At 38.8% G+C, this 18,460-nt stretch overlaps 1 protein-coding gene and 1 pseudogene across 1 annotated transcript in view; one reads left to right on the plus strand and one right to left on the minus strand.

Annotated features, from left to right (window-relative positions):
• Positions 1-6,516, minus strand: part of LOC104868258 (multidrug resistance-associated protein 9) — a 40,401-nt gene extending 33,885 nt beyond the window's left edge. The window contains exon 1 of the mRNA XM_033760599.1: positions 6,413-6,516. Coding sequence (XP_033616490.1) covers positions 6,413-6,516 — 104 coding nt within the window. The remainder of the gene's footprint in view (positions 1-6,412) is intronic.
• Positions 1-14,666, plus strand: LOC104867309 (annotated as a pseudogene).
• The last annotated feature ends 3,794 nt before the right edge of the window (positions 14,667-18,460 follow it).

Raw genomic sequence — 18,460 nt, forward strand, 5'->3', positions numbered from 1 at the left:
GACATTCGAGGACACAGGTAAAACACCTCTGTCAGCCCAAGCCCGATTTTGCTTCCCTTTTCTTTGCTTGGGCCCTCAAAAGCTGAGGGTTACTGTATGTCTCTTTTTCTTAAAGAACTCTGTGGTATCTTGAGTGAAAGAACATTTATAAAACTTAGTAGCTACCTAGAGCCTCTGAATGCAGTGGTAGACCAGTGCTGGGTGTTTGTTTGAGAGCAGGGAGCTGGTCTGGGCCTCATTTTTCTGGAATCTCATTTGACTTTATGATTGGATATTAGGTCTTTACATTCATTTTGGCTTAGTAGCATTCCAGAAATAATGATTCAGAGTTTAAAAACCTAGCTGTAATAACTAAGGCAGATAGGAAGAGGTAAGGAATCTTTGATATTAAATTTGTTCTGCTTACAGTTTTAAGTTTTCTTGTATGAGAGCTGGTTTGTATGGTGAATATGGGTAATAAGAAAGGTTAGTATAATAGGGCTTCACCTTGCATTTTGGACCTGCTTTTTGTAAAAGAAATATTTTAAACTAGAATTGTATCTCTATTAATCTGTATTATTAGAATCAGATTTGCTTGTTACATTCATTGTTTTGTTCTCTCTGTTGACCTGATTGGAAGAGGCCTTGGGAAAGTCTGACCCTGTTTCAGGACTTAAACCTGAATTTCATAACAGTTCCAAGTTGTGAGAAAACATAGGTCTAATGTTTGTATTTAAAAGGTAAGGGAGGAGTGTAACTCAGTGGTAGAGCTCTTGCCCAATATGCACCAGACTTGGGATCAATCACTGCAAAATCAGTCATTGCAAAAATAAAAAAAATTCGGGAGGAGGGGGTGAAGGAAGGGGAGGAACAAGGGGAAAAAAGGAGAACCAAGACTTATCAGGTAAAGGTACAAGATCCCAATGATGAATGTAACTGTGATGTATACCTAAAATGTACCAATAAACTCAATGAGAGAATAAATAAATAAAATAAAATAAATTTTATATGGTGGTACACATCTGTGATCCTAGCACTCTTAGGAGGCTGAGGCAGGAGGATCACAAGTTTGAGCCTTTCTTGGGCAATTTAATGACTTAATGAGACCCTGTCTCAAAATAAAAAGATTTTTTAAAAGGATAGGGGAGTAACTCAATGTGAAAACCCTGGGTTCAATCCCTAGTACCTCAAAAAAAAATATTAAAAGCTGTAGAAACTATGAACCACTTGTAAAAGAATACAGCACATTTTAACATCTTAATTTCCAGGTACTTGATTTACAGGGATCGCTTACCTCAGATGGGAACAGTAATCTGTTTTGGAAGCTTTTCTGTGAGAAGTGATTATTTTTATTTCCTTTTATTTGCTCTCAGAATTCTTATGAATCAAATAATCGTTCCAAGATTTTAATAAATAAGCAATGAGAGTGCAGTTGGGGGCAGAGAATTGAGTCCATTTTTTCTGGCAATTTCAACGCTATTTTTGTTGTTTGGCTTGTCTTATTCTTGCCTGTGCCACTAGAGGCTGTAGTTTGCTTGCACAACGAATTGGCATCATCTGTCTTGAACCAGCTTTGGAGAAAGAAGCTGGGCATAGCACTGAAATGGGCTGACTTAGCTACAAGTGCTGGGGACGTGTTCCCCATTCAAGTGACTTCATTTGTACCTTACACTATTTTAAATTTTTTTCTCATCTGTAGTACAATATTGTGTAAGATTTAAGTATTTTAGTATTGTTGGGATTTACAGAGTGAGTCTGGAATAAGTATGTGAGGAATTGATACCATAAACACATGACATATAGTAAATGTATCCTTACTTTGTTTTCACACCGATACTGATTATTTTATGGACCTTGGAAAGTGCTTACTCCATGCCTGGCACACAGTGAGCATTCACTAAAAAAAAATTCACTTGCTGTTATTGTGATTTTAAATTCTCAAGAAGACAGTTCTAGATTTATAAGCTTCAGTATGACTTTACGAACCTTAATACTATATTTAAATTTTGTTCTGAAATACTCTATTCTCAGCATTAGTATTTATGTGAAATAATTGTAAAAAATACTTCGTCTATTGCCTAGTGATGGAGAATGTATGGTATCATATGTCTCCTACAGTTCTGTGTTTTAAATATTTACGACATGTAAAATTTGTTCACTTTTTTCAAGTGAGTATACTTCCATGTGTGATTTAAGAGAATTAAATCTAAAGAAAATGAGGATATACTTTATCAGTCTTTTGTAAAAGATGTTTGTTATGATCACCATTTCCTACAGTATTTGCAAGTATACACTTTTTTAAAATGTGTTTTATACATCAAGGCTGTGATTGTTGCCAGGCAAAGGTGTCTGGGTTTGTTTATGAATCATCCTATTAAACATGAATTTACACATACCTCACTAATAATTGTTTCATAGCCATCTGTTCCAGATGTCATTAAATTCTACAGCAACTCATCTCTGTGCTGTGGGGGGACTATTATCCACCTTCCCTCCCAGTTATTAAAACTGGGAGAAAATTTTTGTTTGGAAACCTGTTCGGCAGCACGTTTAGAGTGGAGCATATGACTGTTACGGAACACAGAAGATGAGGGAAGAAGGAGTGTGTTCACATCAGAGTTAGGGAAAGCAGAGGGACTGGGAGAAAGAACAGTAGGGAATCAGAGCACAGCCCTGGGCCGTTTCTGGGAACACCGAGGTCCACATGACAGTTGAGGCATTTGGGAGACACCCAGGTCTTGACATTTGAGTACTGGTCACATGCTCACGATTAGAGTTCACGAAGTTTTGTTTTTCCTCAGCCTCTGAGTAGGCACCACTGTTCTGCAGCCTTCAAATAGCGAAGGAAAAACAGAGCTGCTTTATGTGATCTTCCGTGCTTTTTCTCTTGATTTTGCTGTTCACATTCCCTATTTTCCCATGCATGAACCTCTAGCCACTTGCTGGAAGTACTTGTTTATGTTAAGAGAGGTACTGATGAGTTGGGAATCGATTTTAAAACAAAAATGTGCTTTTCAGAATTAGGTGAAGTAGATGACAAAGTAAAAGGAAATTTGGTTTACAGTTAAATCATAAACAGGGAAGAAAATAGTGATGATCTGACTAAGCATTGATTTTCTTTTCTTTATACTATTTTAGTGGCTTAAAGGAGTAGAGTAGTGCTTAGCCCCATATTAATTCGTGCACTTCTCACTCTTACCAACACTGCACTTGGATTTCTCTCCATTCCTATATTTCTGTCTACTTTATAAGCCATGAAGTACCTGGTCCAATCTATCAATTCTTACAACTTAGGTTTTTATATTTAAATGTTAACATTTAAATCACTTTATAGAAAGTCATATAAAACAACTTCCTTTACAGTTTGACGTTTTTTTAGGTCATGTATATAATCTTACTTTTCTTTAGTTGTTCTTTGGTTAAAAAAAAAAGTACTGCTATAATATATCTCAAAGCACATTTATGTTTTAACTCTTTGGATGAACTTTACCGTTTATTCAAATAATAAAATTACATTGTTGCAAGGAATCTTTTGCTTAGTTTTCAAGCAAGATGAAAAGAAAATTTTGTGGGCCGGGGATTTAGCTCAGTGGTCCCACTGCCTGCCTCACAAGCCCAGGGTTCCAAGTTCAAACCCTGGTACTAAAAACAAAAGAAAATCTTGTGATTTCTGCATTGATAACTTTTCATGTGCAATCTGAAATAGTGAAGTTATAAATAAGTTAGCTGTTTCATTATTAGTTTCTGTAAGGGAAAAATAACTGAAGCAGCAAGCTTTTAATATTTTTTAGTCTAGTGTACCAGACGTACTGTGATTTGCTCACTGCCCTGCTTACAACCTGCATTCATATGACTCTCCTCTGCCTCTCTAAAATTAGTTCTAAGGCCCTAACACAAACTTCCTTTGTTAAGTGCAGTCAATTGTGACCTTTCTCTTCTCTAAAATGATCATATATTGTCTATTGTGCTCCTTTAATGATCAAATAATATAGGTCTCTGGCATTTTAAGAAACACCTGTGAGCATAAACTATAAATACAGCTTGAACATCTATAATCTGGAAATCTGAAGTGCCCCAAAATCAAACTTTTGAGCACTCACATGATGCACCAGTGGAAAATTCTGTGCCTGACCCAATGTGATAAGTCACAGTCAGAACTCACATACACTAAAATGCTGTGCAAATTTACTTTCAAGCTATGTGCATAAGATGTATGTAAAACATAAATAAATTAACATTTAGATATCTCATTATGTATATGCAAGTATTCCAAAATCTGAAAAACATCAAAATCCAAAATACTTATGCTCCTAAGTATTTCCAGTAAGAGACACTAACCTGTTCAGGATAGGCCTGGTGGCATATGCCTGTAATCCTAGCAACTTGGAAGGCTGAGGCAGGAGGATCATAAGTTTGAAACCAGCTCGGCCAATTGAGGGAGATCCTGTTTCAAAATAAAATTTTAAAGGGCTGAGGAGGTGGTGCAGTGGTAGAGTACTTGACTAGTGTGTGCAAGGCCCTGGGTTCAATGTTCAAACCTTCAAAACAAATGAAAAACACCTTCAAATTCTGATGGGCAGAGGATTTATTGTATGTCATATTTCTTTTCATCACCTCGTGATGTTTATTTAGCACAGTGCTAAACATAGTAGGTGCTTTCTGTTCTATGAATTTCTGTAAGATTAAAACCTGTTGTATTTTGGTAGTCATATAACCCTTTAGATGAATCCATCTAGGCAAACTAGTCTGTAAAAATACTTAGGATGACTAGAAGAAGAAGAATTTTTTAAATATTGTATATTAAAATCACAGTTCCTTAAAGACTTTTTTTCTTGAAATCCTTAGGATCTCTTTTAAGCTTATTACTTTTTCCGGTTTGAGATAAACACCTTCCTCCCCCTTTCTCTGTAGAAAATTAAAAATTAAAATCAAAGGGAAGGAAAAAAAAATCTTCACATTTTTCAATCATACAAAGTTGTTAAGCTTTGGTTTCTTTCCTGCTAGACTTTTCACTGAGCACCTCTTGCCTTTTTTTAAGCTCATCTGACTGACATAAGGCATAAACATTTTTATATTATAAATTGTAAGTATTGTTTTTGTGCTTTGCATTATAGTCTATGAGTTTTAATTAAGCAAGAAAAATTGATGTAGGACGTCTTATTCCTGTTATTATTTATTCGTGAGTAAAAACAGTTTGACCAGCCTTTCATTTATTTTAGATTTGAAGATACCTATGTTTGGAACACAATAGTAAGACAGTTGATTACCATGGGACTATAAATAGATGATATTGTGATTTTTCTATGGTTTTATTTTTTGGAAGCATAAACCATACTATTCCTGGAAAATAAAAAATGCTAATCTTACAACTTAAAAATTGGAACTATATAATTTTGGCTTTGTGTACCTTATACACTAGTTATGTAATTTTGATTAGTCTGTGCATTGCCTGCAGCCATGACAAGAAAAATATGAGTTCATATATATCATTCCTTTAATAATTTTGCTTTTTATATTTATATATTTAAATTCATTTGAATATATTTTAAACATTTGAAGTTTTATTTTTAATTGCTGCATAAAAATGAAAAAATAGTATCTATTAGTGAGGTAGCATGTGATTTTTTAAGATTTTTATTTTTTTATGATACTTGAAATTGAACCCAGAACCTTTGCACTATGCACTGAGCTACTCTCAACGCTTTATTGTGAGACCCATTCTCACTAAATTGCTAGGTTGCCTAGGCTCAGCTTGAACCTGGCACCCTCCTGCCTCAGCCTCCCAGAGCACCACCACACCCAGTCCTCATATATCTTTAAATGAACATATTTTCTTCAATTTTAGGAAAAAATTCCAGGTAATCATGTATTTAATCTTAATGAAAAGTTGTTAAGGTGATATAGCCTGTGCAAACTTTATAATATTACTTTCCAGTTGCTATATTGTGAGGAAAATTGAATATAGAAGATATTTTGCCCTTAAGAAGACTGTAATTTGTTTAAAAAAACAAAAACAAAAACACTGCCCTTGTTTATTTTCTGTGTAGCTTCTGAGGTGGTTTTGGTATGCTACTTTGTTAAGCGATTGCAGATTTTTGGTGACACTAAAAGAAAACATTTTTTTTTAGTGTTACTCCCTTTACCCACGCTGATTGCGTGGCCCACCGTTTATTCACAGCAAGTTCTAGGTCTTCAGTGTGGGAGCTGATGCTGCCATAACTTTAGCAAGGCAGTGAGAAATAGGACAGTTCAAATTCAGCAGATAAAAGATTTTGGATGCCACATCTCCTTCTAAAAAATTAGGTTTTCTCTTCTAATAATCAGAACAAATATTATTTCCATTAAGTAAACAGTATCAAATTAGTTAATACAAGATCAGTAATTTCCTCCAATCTTAGAAACATGCTCTTCAAGCATCTGGTCACTGCCGCACTTGCTTGTGGACAAAAGGCTGTACAGCCACGTGTTGCTCCCATGGAGACTTTCTACTCTGAGGGGCAGTAGCTTGCACACTTCCATGCTAGAGGTTCTCTTCATGGTTTGACCTTGCAACCAGTGGTGCGCTTTTGGGAAGTGCCCCTGTGATCCAGGCAACACTCAGGACCTGTGTTTGCTTGATGACATAAAAGACATGCAGAAGAGTTGTTTCATGAGGCAGTCTCAAATCTGGATGTTCTGATTTCTGCTTCTGCATTTTTTTCCAGAAAAAAAAATCAAACTTGCAAGTAACTGTTACTAATAACAGTTAACATAGTTTGAAAACTACTGTGTGTCAAACACCATTGTGACCTTTGTGTTCTGTCACAGTCCTTATATAACGGATGAGGTTGGCACCATTATCTCTGAGGCTGGGTCAACTAGTCTGTGCCAGTAGCATTTAGAGTCCTGAGTCACCTTAGCAGTGGGACGGAAAGGTGCCTTGCATGGTCCGTTTGGTGGAGAACGATGGTGCCAGCTCTCTACCCAGCATCTAGCATTCATTTCTTCGGTGAGGCCAGACTATTATCAAAGTGCTCGGCACTGTTTGGAGGAGGCCCCAGTACCTGTGAATGAAAAGTAGGCCATCAGATGAACTGAGGGCAGGACAGGCTGTATGCACTGCATTATTGGAAAGGTCACTTTGTGAGAAAAGGCTGTGGAAGGTTTCTTAGAATTGCTGGGAATCTCGTAGGTTGAGTAGGGGCAGTACATTAGTCATTTCTTGGCATTATAATGAAATGCTTGTGCTGAGCTACTCATTAAGAAAAGAGATTTGTTTAGCTCACAGTTGTGGAGGCTGCAAGTCCAAAGAGCACTGCACAGGTTCTGGCAAGCGTTCCCTTAAGTCATTTCATCTTTTAGTGGTTGGCAGTGCTAAGAGCATATGCAGGAGCAAGCAACAGCATTGCAAACAGGAAGCCAGAGAGAGCTGGAGAAGAATGCACTCAGAGTCCCAGAGCAAATACTCCTTCTGAATTTATGCACCCAGGGTCCACCCACCACCTCCTGGTGCCGTCACCCTGGGAGCCAGGGCTTTAACCACAGAGCCTTGAAGGACCTTCCCACAGAGTCCATACTGCAGCATGCAGGCGAGCTCTGCATGAACAAAGGTGAAAACACTACGGGGTATCACAGGGTCTTGAGTGTAGATGGAGCAAGAGGATGATGGCCACAGGTTGGGAAGTCTGGTAGGAATGAGACTGAAGAACCCTGAATTCTAGACAGAGGTGTTGGACTTTATTCTGTAGGCTCTGGAGGGAAGTTTAGAAGGAATTGCTTGTTTGCAATTCCCTTTTCTAGAAAGGGTGCCCCGAATATTACTTTTTATCCATGACCATGGGTCTAAAATTGTCAGTGCTTATTTGTGAACTCTATTAAAAAAAGGGAAGGAATGCCAGGTACCGTGGCATAAAGCCTGTAATCCCTGTGCTCTGGAGGCTGAAGCAGGAGAATGACAAGTTGGAGCTCAACCTGGGAACTGAGTGACTTAGTAAGACTGTTGAAAAATTTTATAAAGCTGGCGATGTAGCTCAGTGCAGAGGCCCTGTGTTTAATCCTCAGTACCCCTACACACACACACACACACACACACACGCACGCACACACACAAATGAGTAAATTAATGCTGCAGAAGACCCATAAAGACTTTGCGTTTTTTACTTTCCCTTTTTCTACCACTCTAAAAATGAGAGTAATTAAAAATCTGTAATTTCTCTAGAGAAATAATTCAAATTGTTTCTTGGCCTTTTAGCTAAGATCAAGTATGGAGAAATAATTGAGAGTTCATTAATTTCTCATCTTTCCCTCTCTATATTGCATTCTGATATCTGAGGTGTGCTGATTCCTTGTTGTCCCAGGACAGTACCTCTGGTATCTGATCCCAGGGCATCAGCCACCTTCTCTAGATGAAAGGCATTCCCACGGTATTTTTAAGGCTGTCCTGTCCTTGCAAAGGTCGCTCTGTTTGTTCTGTCCTACTTTATACTGGTCATGTGGCAGAATCGAGGCTCACTCTGTGAATTGGCTTTGTGAGGATCGTGAGATAGCTGGTGCTGTTCTGCTTATCATTGGTCGCTTTCTTCTAGGGGGTCAGCATTTTATGCCTTTTCAGAAAAAGCTTTTTTTTTTTATTGGTACCTAACATAGGAAGGTGGTAATTAAAAAGAAGTAAATTGCTGCTTAAAGTTTTGTTAGTTTTGAGAGAGAGAGAGAGAGAAAGAGAGAGGGAGAGAGGACAGAGAAAGGACTTTTTTTGGTTTGCTAAGCGTACTTCTTTTCATGCCACACTCTGCATCTGCCGTAATTACATAGATTAGATGACTCTTATTCAAGTATAACACAACCTCTGACATTTCTAATGCCCAACAAAATGTCTGGCTGATTTTGCTTATGCCCCTTTGTGCATATGAGATGGATATATTTTATTTAGGAGGTCAGAATTTGGAAAAATACTGTTGAGGGCCAAGGATTTAGCTCAGTGGTTCCACTGCCTGCCTCGAAAGTGCAAGGTCCTGAGTTTGATCCCTGGTACCAAAAAAACAAAACAAAACTGTTGATCTCAGACCCTCTTGCTGCAATTAATAGAAGTTTATTGCCTTTGAAAGTTAAGAGTTTAGAAATTTTCTTTTCTTTGCTCTACAATCTAGGTGCCATTTGTAACAATTTTAAGCCTTTTCGTAAAGATGTTTTAGCCAGCTCTGTGGGGGATATTTTAATATGTAAAACAGTTGTGTTTGGGTAAGGGTGTTCTGAAAAATGTGAAAAGTTTGGGAATTAAACTCATAGGACCTTTTGGACATTTTGGAATCTTGAGGAGTAATAACCACAGCTGTGGTGTTTTTCCATTTTACTAAATGGCAAAAGGAAATAATCTAATATTCTGAGAAATGTGTAGCCAGTGTCCTACTTGAGTAGAAATGAATCTGTTAACTTTTTGATGTATTGTAGTGCGTTTTAAATACATGGAACCTCTTTGCTGTGTTACAGCACTACCTAAATGACTCCTTTCCAGTCCTGCAATGTGATCTGTGAAAGGTGTTGCTCTCACCTTCTGACATTTCATTGTGAATTTGCTGCCTGCTTTCCATAGGCGGACCTACGTTGGCAGCAACAACCCAGTGTTCCTGTTGGATGAGGTTGACAAGCTGGGGAAAAGCCTACAAGGTGATCCTGCAGCAGCTTTGCTTGAGGTAAAATTTAGAGAAGCCTCTGTTTATGGTCGCACCTGCAGAGTGGGAGTGAGAGTGGAACATGCGGGAGTATTACGCGTTAGAGTGTTGTGTCCATTGGTGTAAACAGTGTGGTATAACACAGAGTGAAGCCTGAAGCAGTTTGCCATTTAAACAAAAAATGTCCTGAAGGTTTTTGTTGTTGTTGTTGTTGCTGTTGTTTCTTTTCTTTTTTTCCTTTTATTTATTTTTTTGCAGTGCTAGGTATTGAACTCAGGACCTTGCCTTGCAAGGCAGGCATGGTGCCATTGAGCTAAATCCCCGGCCCTCTTTTTAAGTTTTTATTAATAATTTAACAGAATTTTATATTGCTTAATGTTCAGGGATCAGTAATTTTATAAGATTATTACAAAAAGCAGTAAGCAAATTTCCTACTTCCTGGGCTCCCATTTTCTCTTCTGCACTTAAACTCTTCATTGATTAGTTCCATTTTCTGAATAGCTTGTCTGCTTTGCTGCTTTTGATTTTTTTAATTTTTGGCATTATTTATAGACCGTCCTCTGTGGAAGTTGTGGGCTTTGCCTTTTCTTCTCTTTGTCCCCCTTACATCTTTTTAAACCCCAAATCATCCATTATAAATTTTAAGTCACCTTTGAGTCTTTACATGATCTTGTAAGTGCTTTTCACAGCTGAGCCATGTGACACACTGTGATCATTTTTCCTTTCCATTTGCTCTTTTGGTTTTTCTACACATGATTTTGAAAGTTTAATTGTTCCCTTTCTTCTGTTTACTTTCACCAACTGTCACATTCTTTTCAGAACTACGGCTGTTTTATGTGTCCTGTTGGGTTTTATCTTTAAGCTTCCAGTCTCTACTGTTTGTTTCTTTCATTTGATACATAGCTCTTCCTAGGTTCTTCCTTCATAGTTGCAATATGCCCCCTTATCTCTGAAAGATACTGATGTATTTTTGTCGTTTTTGTGTGTTTTTTTAAAATTTTGCTTCTCTCACTATAAGCTATTTTTATCTGTTTGTTGTATATTTCTTTTGATCCGGGTCTTTTATGTTAATCTTCCACTAGATTTCTTGAAGCTTTTATATATTCCTGTTTACTAGGAACAGAAAAGCTGAGTTGAAGCTGTGAGCACAGGAGTTGTACTTACTGGTTGAATTTCACAGCCAAATAGGAACTTCCTGTGTTGATAACTTCAGGTTTTTGTTCTCAGGCTGCTCAAATTCCTGAGAAGACTCTTCAGTGTTTCTTGAGAGTGCAGGCCTGCCAAACCTCTGTTTGGGGACCAAGTAGGAGATCAAGGTGGGGTGGGGTAGAAGTGTCCCTGTGTGTTCAGCCTCCACTTGTGGCACATTGGCCTCCACTTTGTTTCAGTACAATACATGCTCTTCCCGACCATGCCTGGCATGTGCTATGTAGAGAACACCACTTTATGTTCTCCATAGAGTAAACTCCAAGCCAGGCATGGTAGGGTAGTGCCTACTTGTAATCACAGCACTTGGAAGGCCAAGGCAGAAGGATCATGAATTTGAGACCAGCCTGGGCAACTTAGGCTAAAATCATCCTGGGCTACATAAACAGACCTTGTCTCGGAAAAACAAAACAAGAACAAAATTCAAACAAAACACAGTGAAAGTGAACCTTCAGTGTTTTACTTGAGTAGTGAAGGAATGTAGGACATACTTGCTTTATAAATTCATTTCAACCAGTCCTTTTTTTAAGCACCTTTGCCCCATCCCTTTTAAACTTGTTCAGTACATGTTACTAATTCAAATTGATTTTTAAAATCGAGGGAAATTTTACTTTATGAGTTTTTGGATTTTTCCTTGTTTATTTCTTGCTGTAGAAGTAGTGGAGGCTGATTAAGTACATATTATTACAAATTATGTTTAGGTCTTAACCTAATGCTTTGTAGTGATTGGATTGTGGGAGCCCGGCCGTGGCCCTCTAGGAGTTTGACATTTAAAAGGAAACTTCTTCACCTCTACACTCAAGGCATTGATACAATCTGTAACATTCTAGGACTCTGCTTGTTAAACTTGTTGCTGCAACGGAAGAAACTCAAAGAGACAGCCATAGATCTGATGTTATCAGTAAGAGTCAGGAAATTTGGTCTTTGAAAAACAATGATTTGGTGTTGTGTGCCCTTAAAAGCTTCCTGTTGCTGTGAACCTATAAAAGGAGCTGTTTCTGTGAAATAAATCAGACTTCTCTTCGTCTCCGCTCAGGCTTGAGTGTTCTTTCCTTTCTCAATCCTCACTCCCCGATTCAGGCATGTTCGAGTTGTGACAGCTGGACCGCCACATTGGATGATATTTTTAAAATTGATCTTTGGTAAGAAAACAGCATGGTGATATTGTCTTGTCTGATATGGATCTTGGTATTCACTCTTCTGGCAATTAATGTAAAGTAGAATATTATTCAGAGTTTGGAAGTTCCAAGTTACGGCTTTTATCTTTACACATTAAACATCTTCTTTTAAAAAAATGACATCTAGATATCACTTCTAAAAAATGTATAGATTATTTTATAGATGATTGTCACTGTTAAGGGCCTAAACACTAGATATGAAGAACATAATAGGTATAAACCAGAAAAGCTACTGTGGGCCGGGGATTTAGCTCAGTGGTTCGGTGGCCTGCCTTGCAAGTGCAAGGACCCAAGTTCAGTCCCCGGTACAAAAAAAAAAAAAGAAAAAAGCTACTTTGAATAAATTAAAGAATAAATTTGTTCTGTTTGTAGATTCTTCTTTCCTTCATGCTTATTATTAGAGGATAGGTTATTCTCTTGTGCTTCCGTGGAATTATTGTTTATATAAAATAGAATGTATTTCTAAAGAAGGAATATTCAAAATTTAGGTAGCATTATAGGTAAATTTATTGGACAATCATACAAACAGGTCCAACTACTTGATAAAACAAATGGTAACATACAGTAGAATTTAGTCATTTGTTATTGAATAGCATTAAAATATTAGAAATAAGGAAATTAGTGTTAAGTAATTAATAGGCTCAAAGTTACAGAATTATTATCAATTAGAATTTATCAATAAATTCTATGATGCATATTCAGATGTTACTAAATATAAGTGCATTTCTGAAATGTTTGCATCAATGGACAAATACAATGTGTAGGTACTTCACCAGTTTTCTGTATGGGCAGTGGTACCTGTAGTTATATATTCCCTCCAAAAGGAGAAGTCAGTATTCTAGAGAGAGTAAATATTTTTCTTTAAAACTGAAATTCTTAGATCCAGTTAGAAATTGGATCATAGGGAAGTTTCCGCTGGATGACTAAGAAGGCCACTGTCGAGATGGAGTTTCTAGCCCAGTGAATCCAAAGACCAGACTGTGATCCCATACAGTATGATTTCCTTCTGTCCAGACTGTGGCAAAAGTATTGAAGCAGCATTCAAATTCTGCCCCTACTTGTGGAAAACCTTTGCCTACAGAGGAGCACACAAAGTCCCCAACCTGTGTCAGGTGGTGGGAGTCATCCTTGTGAGGCTCAGAGAGAGCCTTTCCCAAGAAAATGAAATGGTCAAACATTGTCATATCATCCCAGTCATCCTTCCTCTCTGACAGTGGCAGTCCTGAGCCTGAAGATGCTGTGAGTTCTTCTCAGAGACCCAAAGGGGCCAGGAACAGAACCCCAGCCCCCAAAGCAGCTCTCAGTCCACCAAGCACAGTCCACAGGTGCTGAGGCAAAACTTGGCAGCCATCTTGCTTGAAGCTTTGCTGTTGGGGTTGGAGCTAACGGACAAGAATGGGCAGCACTGGAGGCTGGGAGCACTGCAGACCAGAGACAGCCAGGGCATTCTCTATGCATCCGAGCCCACCTCTGTCCTCCCCTGTGAGTCAGGGTCTCAGAAACAGCAGTTCTCCATCAAACTGGGTGCCAAAGACTGGTGCCTGTTCAATGAGCAGAACTTCTTCCAGCAGGCTGCCAAGCTTCTGCAAATGAACAACTGTAAGAAGCTGTACTCGATCCTGCTCCTGGCCTTCCCCACCTGTGTTGGTTTTGGTGTTTACCAGGACAAGTACAGGTTCTGGTGTTCTCCAGCCTGGGGCGGAGCCTGCAGTCAGCCCTGGATAAGAGCCCAAAGCATCTGATGCTGGAGAAGTGTGTGTTCCAGGTGGCCTGCAAGCTACTGGATGCCCTTTAATTCCTCCATGAAAATGAGTACATTCATGGAAACCTGACAGCGGAGAATATCTTCCTAAATCCAGAGAATCCGAGCCAAGTGACCCTGGAGGCTGTGGCTTCTTCAGCTATTGCCCAAATGGCAGATACGTGACCTACACAGAAGGCAGCAAGAGACCACACGAGGGGAACCTTGAGTTCATTAGCATGGACCTACATAAAGGATGTGGGCCTTCTCGCCACAGTGACCTCCAGACCCTGAGCTACTTTATGCTGAAGTGGCTTTATGGGTCCCTGCCGTGGACAAACTGCCTGCCCAACACTGAGGGGATCGTGAAGCAGAAGTATGTTGACAAGCCAGAGCCGCTCATAGGAGTGTGCAGTCACCGCAGCAGATCCTCAGAGGCCCTGCAGCTGTACCTGAAGGCTCTGATGGCCCTGAAGTATAAGGAGAAACCGCCCTATGCCATGCTGAGGAACCATCTGGAAGCCCTGCTGAAGGACCTGTGGGCATTGGCCTACGACCCCCTCAACCTCCAGTCAGTGCCCTAGGCGGAGCCCAGAACTTCCAACCTGCAGTTTGAAATAGAAACAAAAATGAAGCAATGTGAGTCAAGGCCTGCTGTTCTAGAAAGATCCCTGGAATGTGCATCCTGCCCCTTCCCCAGTGCCAGTTGACTTGGGGACCCTGCTGATGATGTGAAGCTCTTCTTCTCAGCACCACCGGGATTGAGGATGAAGACTCCAACTCGGCACTCTGGGCCCCCTTACTGAGACCCTCCTGGTCCCACTGTGCTTTAATAGTAAGTCATTTCCTTGAGCAAAAAAAAAGAAAGAAAGAAATTGGATCATATAAGCTGGGTGTGGTGGCGCACGCCTGTACTCCAGCAATCAGGAGGTTGAGGCAGGAGGACTGCTGTGACTTCGAGACCAGCCTGGGCTACATAGTGAGTTCCAGGTCAGTCTCAACTACATAGTGAGAAAAACCCTGCCTAAAAAAAAAAAAAAAATCATGTGAAGGTACAGGATCCCAGTAATGAATGTAACTGTATTGTAGACCTAAATTGTACCAATAAACTCAGTAAAAAGGAAAAAAAAAAAAGAAACTGGATCATATAGTATATTTACTACTTAGATGTAACTCATATATGGTCTTCTAATGTAAGCTCTTGTCAAAAAATGCCAAGAAATCATTTTGTCCTCTACCCTTATATTGATGAAAACCTTGAATCCCAGCGTATTATCTTAATTTTTTATTTCACAACATGCTATGCAGTCTTCAATTTATGACTTTTGACTTTATGATGTTGTGGAAGTGATATGCGTTCAGTAGAAAACGTACTTTAAATTTCGATCTTTGTTCAGGCTATTGATATCCAGCCTGGTATTTTCTTGAGATGTTGAGCATTGGCAACAGCCGTACCTCCCAGTAAAGGCACCTGTTTGCAGAGGTAAACATCCGATACTGGAGTGTATGATGTTGCTAAACCAGTGGTGGTGAACTTATGGCATGTATGCGACAGCTGGCTGTTTTTTTTATCATTGAAAACTCTAAAAATTTTGCCATCACTGCACTAAACTCTCATGTTTGCTAGATTGGGCGTTTTATGCTAATAGTTTTTTTTTTTTTTTTTTTTTTTTTTTTTGGTTGGTTGGTTGGTTGGTTGGTTGGTCTTTTTTGTTTTTGGCCCCAGGATCAAACTTGCGACCATGCGCTTGTGAGGCAGGCAGCAGTACCACTGAGCTAAATTCCAACCCACTAATAGTATTTTTAACCTCTGTTGGGCTTATCAGGATATAATCCCACTGTAAGTCAGAAGCCATCTATATTTACAAGTTCCTCAGCAGTGTGCCTGCCTGTCAAGCTTGAGGTCCTGAGTTTGATCCCTGTTACAATGTGAGTTCTAAAAATTGATTGGAATAAAAATGCCTTAAATGATGACATTATAAGAGAAGTGTAGATAAAGATCCATACTTCATTTTCTCTTTTCCTCCCCACTGTTTCCAGTTAGGGGGAAGATAAATGTTCGGATGATCAAAGTAAATTAAACTAGAAAAATTGGGCCATGCTAAGGCTGGCAATCCATCACAGATCAGACAAAAATTTGTTAATATTTTTGTTAGCTTTTGTTTTTCTTCTTAGCAGTGCTCCCCCATTTTTTGTCTTCTTTTAGTACCTACTTACCCTCTTCTCATGTGCTGTATAGAAGGTTTTCAAATCATGGTTATTTGACTTAAGATTTTTAATGTATACAAGTTGCGACCTGACTATGTATAGCCATTTAGCCTTTAACTGTATTCCCTGTCAAAATTACTGTTTCTCATCTCTGTGTTATTTAACACTCTTATCACTAGAATTTAATGATATTTAGACTGAAATTTAATCTTGGAGTCAGGTGGGGAGATTATTGTTGTGAATCTGTGACTAGCTACTCTGCAAAGCTCTCTTGTCCCTCTCCTGCAGTCCTCAAGGATACTGTATCCGGAAATCATTGGGCAAACACATATCCCAGAGCCTAGAACTTGGCATCTTTCTATCTCTGTAAGCACGTACCATTGTACTCAGTAGTAAAAAATAAAAAGGCAAGGAAAAAAAGAAATTGAGAAAAGTATAGATAGTAAATTATGAAATAAATTGAGAAATAACAATTTGAATAATAAATTGAGAAACTTACAAATTGGGTTTAAACTATGTATTTCACATTTTTAAGAGCATTCTTTTTGATATTTCCTGTCCATTTAGGGAAAATTGCTACTTGTCAGACTATATATCTCTAGTTTTTGCATGTAGACAGTACTTACACAATTATAAAGAACTTGCTTTTATATTTGTGGTTGTTAAGCTTCAGTGAAACTTGGGAGCCACTGAGGGAATTAGTAAAGCACACTTCTGGATGGGTCACAAGGTATGACCTCGAATACTATATCTAATCCCTTTGCATTTGCTCTCTGGCACTGTTTAGCTCTGCTTTCTAACTACTGTGAACTAAGCATCTTTCTCCTACCACACCCTTTTGCCATGATGCATCTGCCTTGGAGCTAGCCAAACATGAACTAAATTCCCTATAACCTTGCACCAAATTAATCTTCTTAACATTGTGAATGTTGAGGATTGTATTCCTTACGTAAGAAAGTGAGGTCATTGCTATGACTATCCCTGACCATGTGAATTTGAAGCCTTTGGGTGGAAGTGATTTGTAGAAAGAGTTTGGAAAGGTTTGGAGATATGGGCTATATGCCTTAGAACACTAAGAGCCTGATGGATGATTCTGGTCAGAGCTCAGAAGACCAAAATGCAGGTAGGAATATAGACAGTCAAGGCCAGGCTTAGGAAGTTTCGGTTGGGAACATAGATTCCATTGGCAGTTTGACTAGAGGCCATGTGTGTTACACTATGACAGAAATATTGCCTACAGTTTGCCAATTAGGAGCAGTGGACTGATTGATCTGGCAGAGGAAATTTCAGTGCAGCCCATTCAGGCTTTGGCATGGGTATTGCTGGCTGCTTTTGCAAGTTTTACAGTGAGAATAAGGGGCAAAGAGAAGATCAGGGGGAAAAAAAAATTTATCGATACATTTTAGGTACGCAGTATAATGACATTCATCGCTGGAAGTTTGTACCTTTACATAATATATTTGATTCTTTTTTTTTCCCATTCCCCTGGCCTCCCTTCAACTCCTCCACCCCTCCCTATTTACAAAGACTTTGCTTCCATATCCCTACTACTTCCCTTTCCCCTTTGCCCTTTTCTTCCTGTTTCACATAATCTATTAAACCTTTTGATCCTTATTTCGGTTTCTCACACCAGACAAACTATTTGGTATTTACACATGTATCTATTTATTTCACCTAAGAGTATGCATCAATTTAGCTATAAATGTCTAATTTCGCATTCTTTATGACTGAATAATACTCCATTTTATTAAGAAACCACATTTTCTTTATCCAGTCTCCAGTTGATGGACATTTGAGCTGTTTCCAAGTTTTAGCTATTACAAACTATGCTGCTATAAACATGGGTGCACATATATTACTACGGTATGATTCTTTTAATTCTTTAGGGAAGATACCCAGCAGGGTAAAAGCTGGGTCAAATTGGACCTCCAGGCCTAGTTCTTTGAGGTCTCTCCACACTGATTTCCACAGTGATTGCACCAGTCTACACTGCCACCAGCAGTTGAGAAGGGTTTCTTCCCCCCCCCACACACAGCCCCACCAGCATTTGTTACTGGTTGATTTCATGATAGCAGGTATTCTTTTTGGAGCAAGGTGGAATCTCAGTGTTGTTTTCATTTGCATCTCTCAAATGACCAGTGATACTGAACATTTTTTCTTAGGTTTATTTGCTATTTCTGCTTCTTTTAGAAATACCTGTTCATTTCAGATGCCCATTTTTGGACTGGTCTTTAAATTTAGGAGGTCTGATTTTTTTTTTTTTAGTTCTTTATATATTCTAAATATGCCTTTGTCTGAGGAACACTGTTAGCAGTTTCTCTTGCTGTGCAAAAGCTTTTTAATGAGAAGAGATCCCACTTGTTGACTGTGCTAGTTCACGTGCACCTGAGGTTTTGTTCATGATATCTTTTCCTGTGCCAGTGTCTTCAAGAGTTCTCCCTAACCTCTCTTCCAGCTAGAATATGGTGGTTAAGCTTGATTGTACAAACCTGATTGGTTTG

The sequence above is a fragment of the Fukomys damarensis genome, unplaced genomic scaffold, assembly GCF_012274545.1.
Source record: "Fukomys damarensis isolate Sample0158 unplaced genomic scaffold, DMR_v1.0_HiC HiC_scaffold_114, whole genome shotgun sequence".
Lineage (NCBI taxonomy): Eukaryota > Metazoa > Chordata > Mammalia > Rodentia > Bathyergidae > Fukomys > Fukomys damarensis.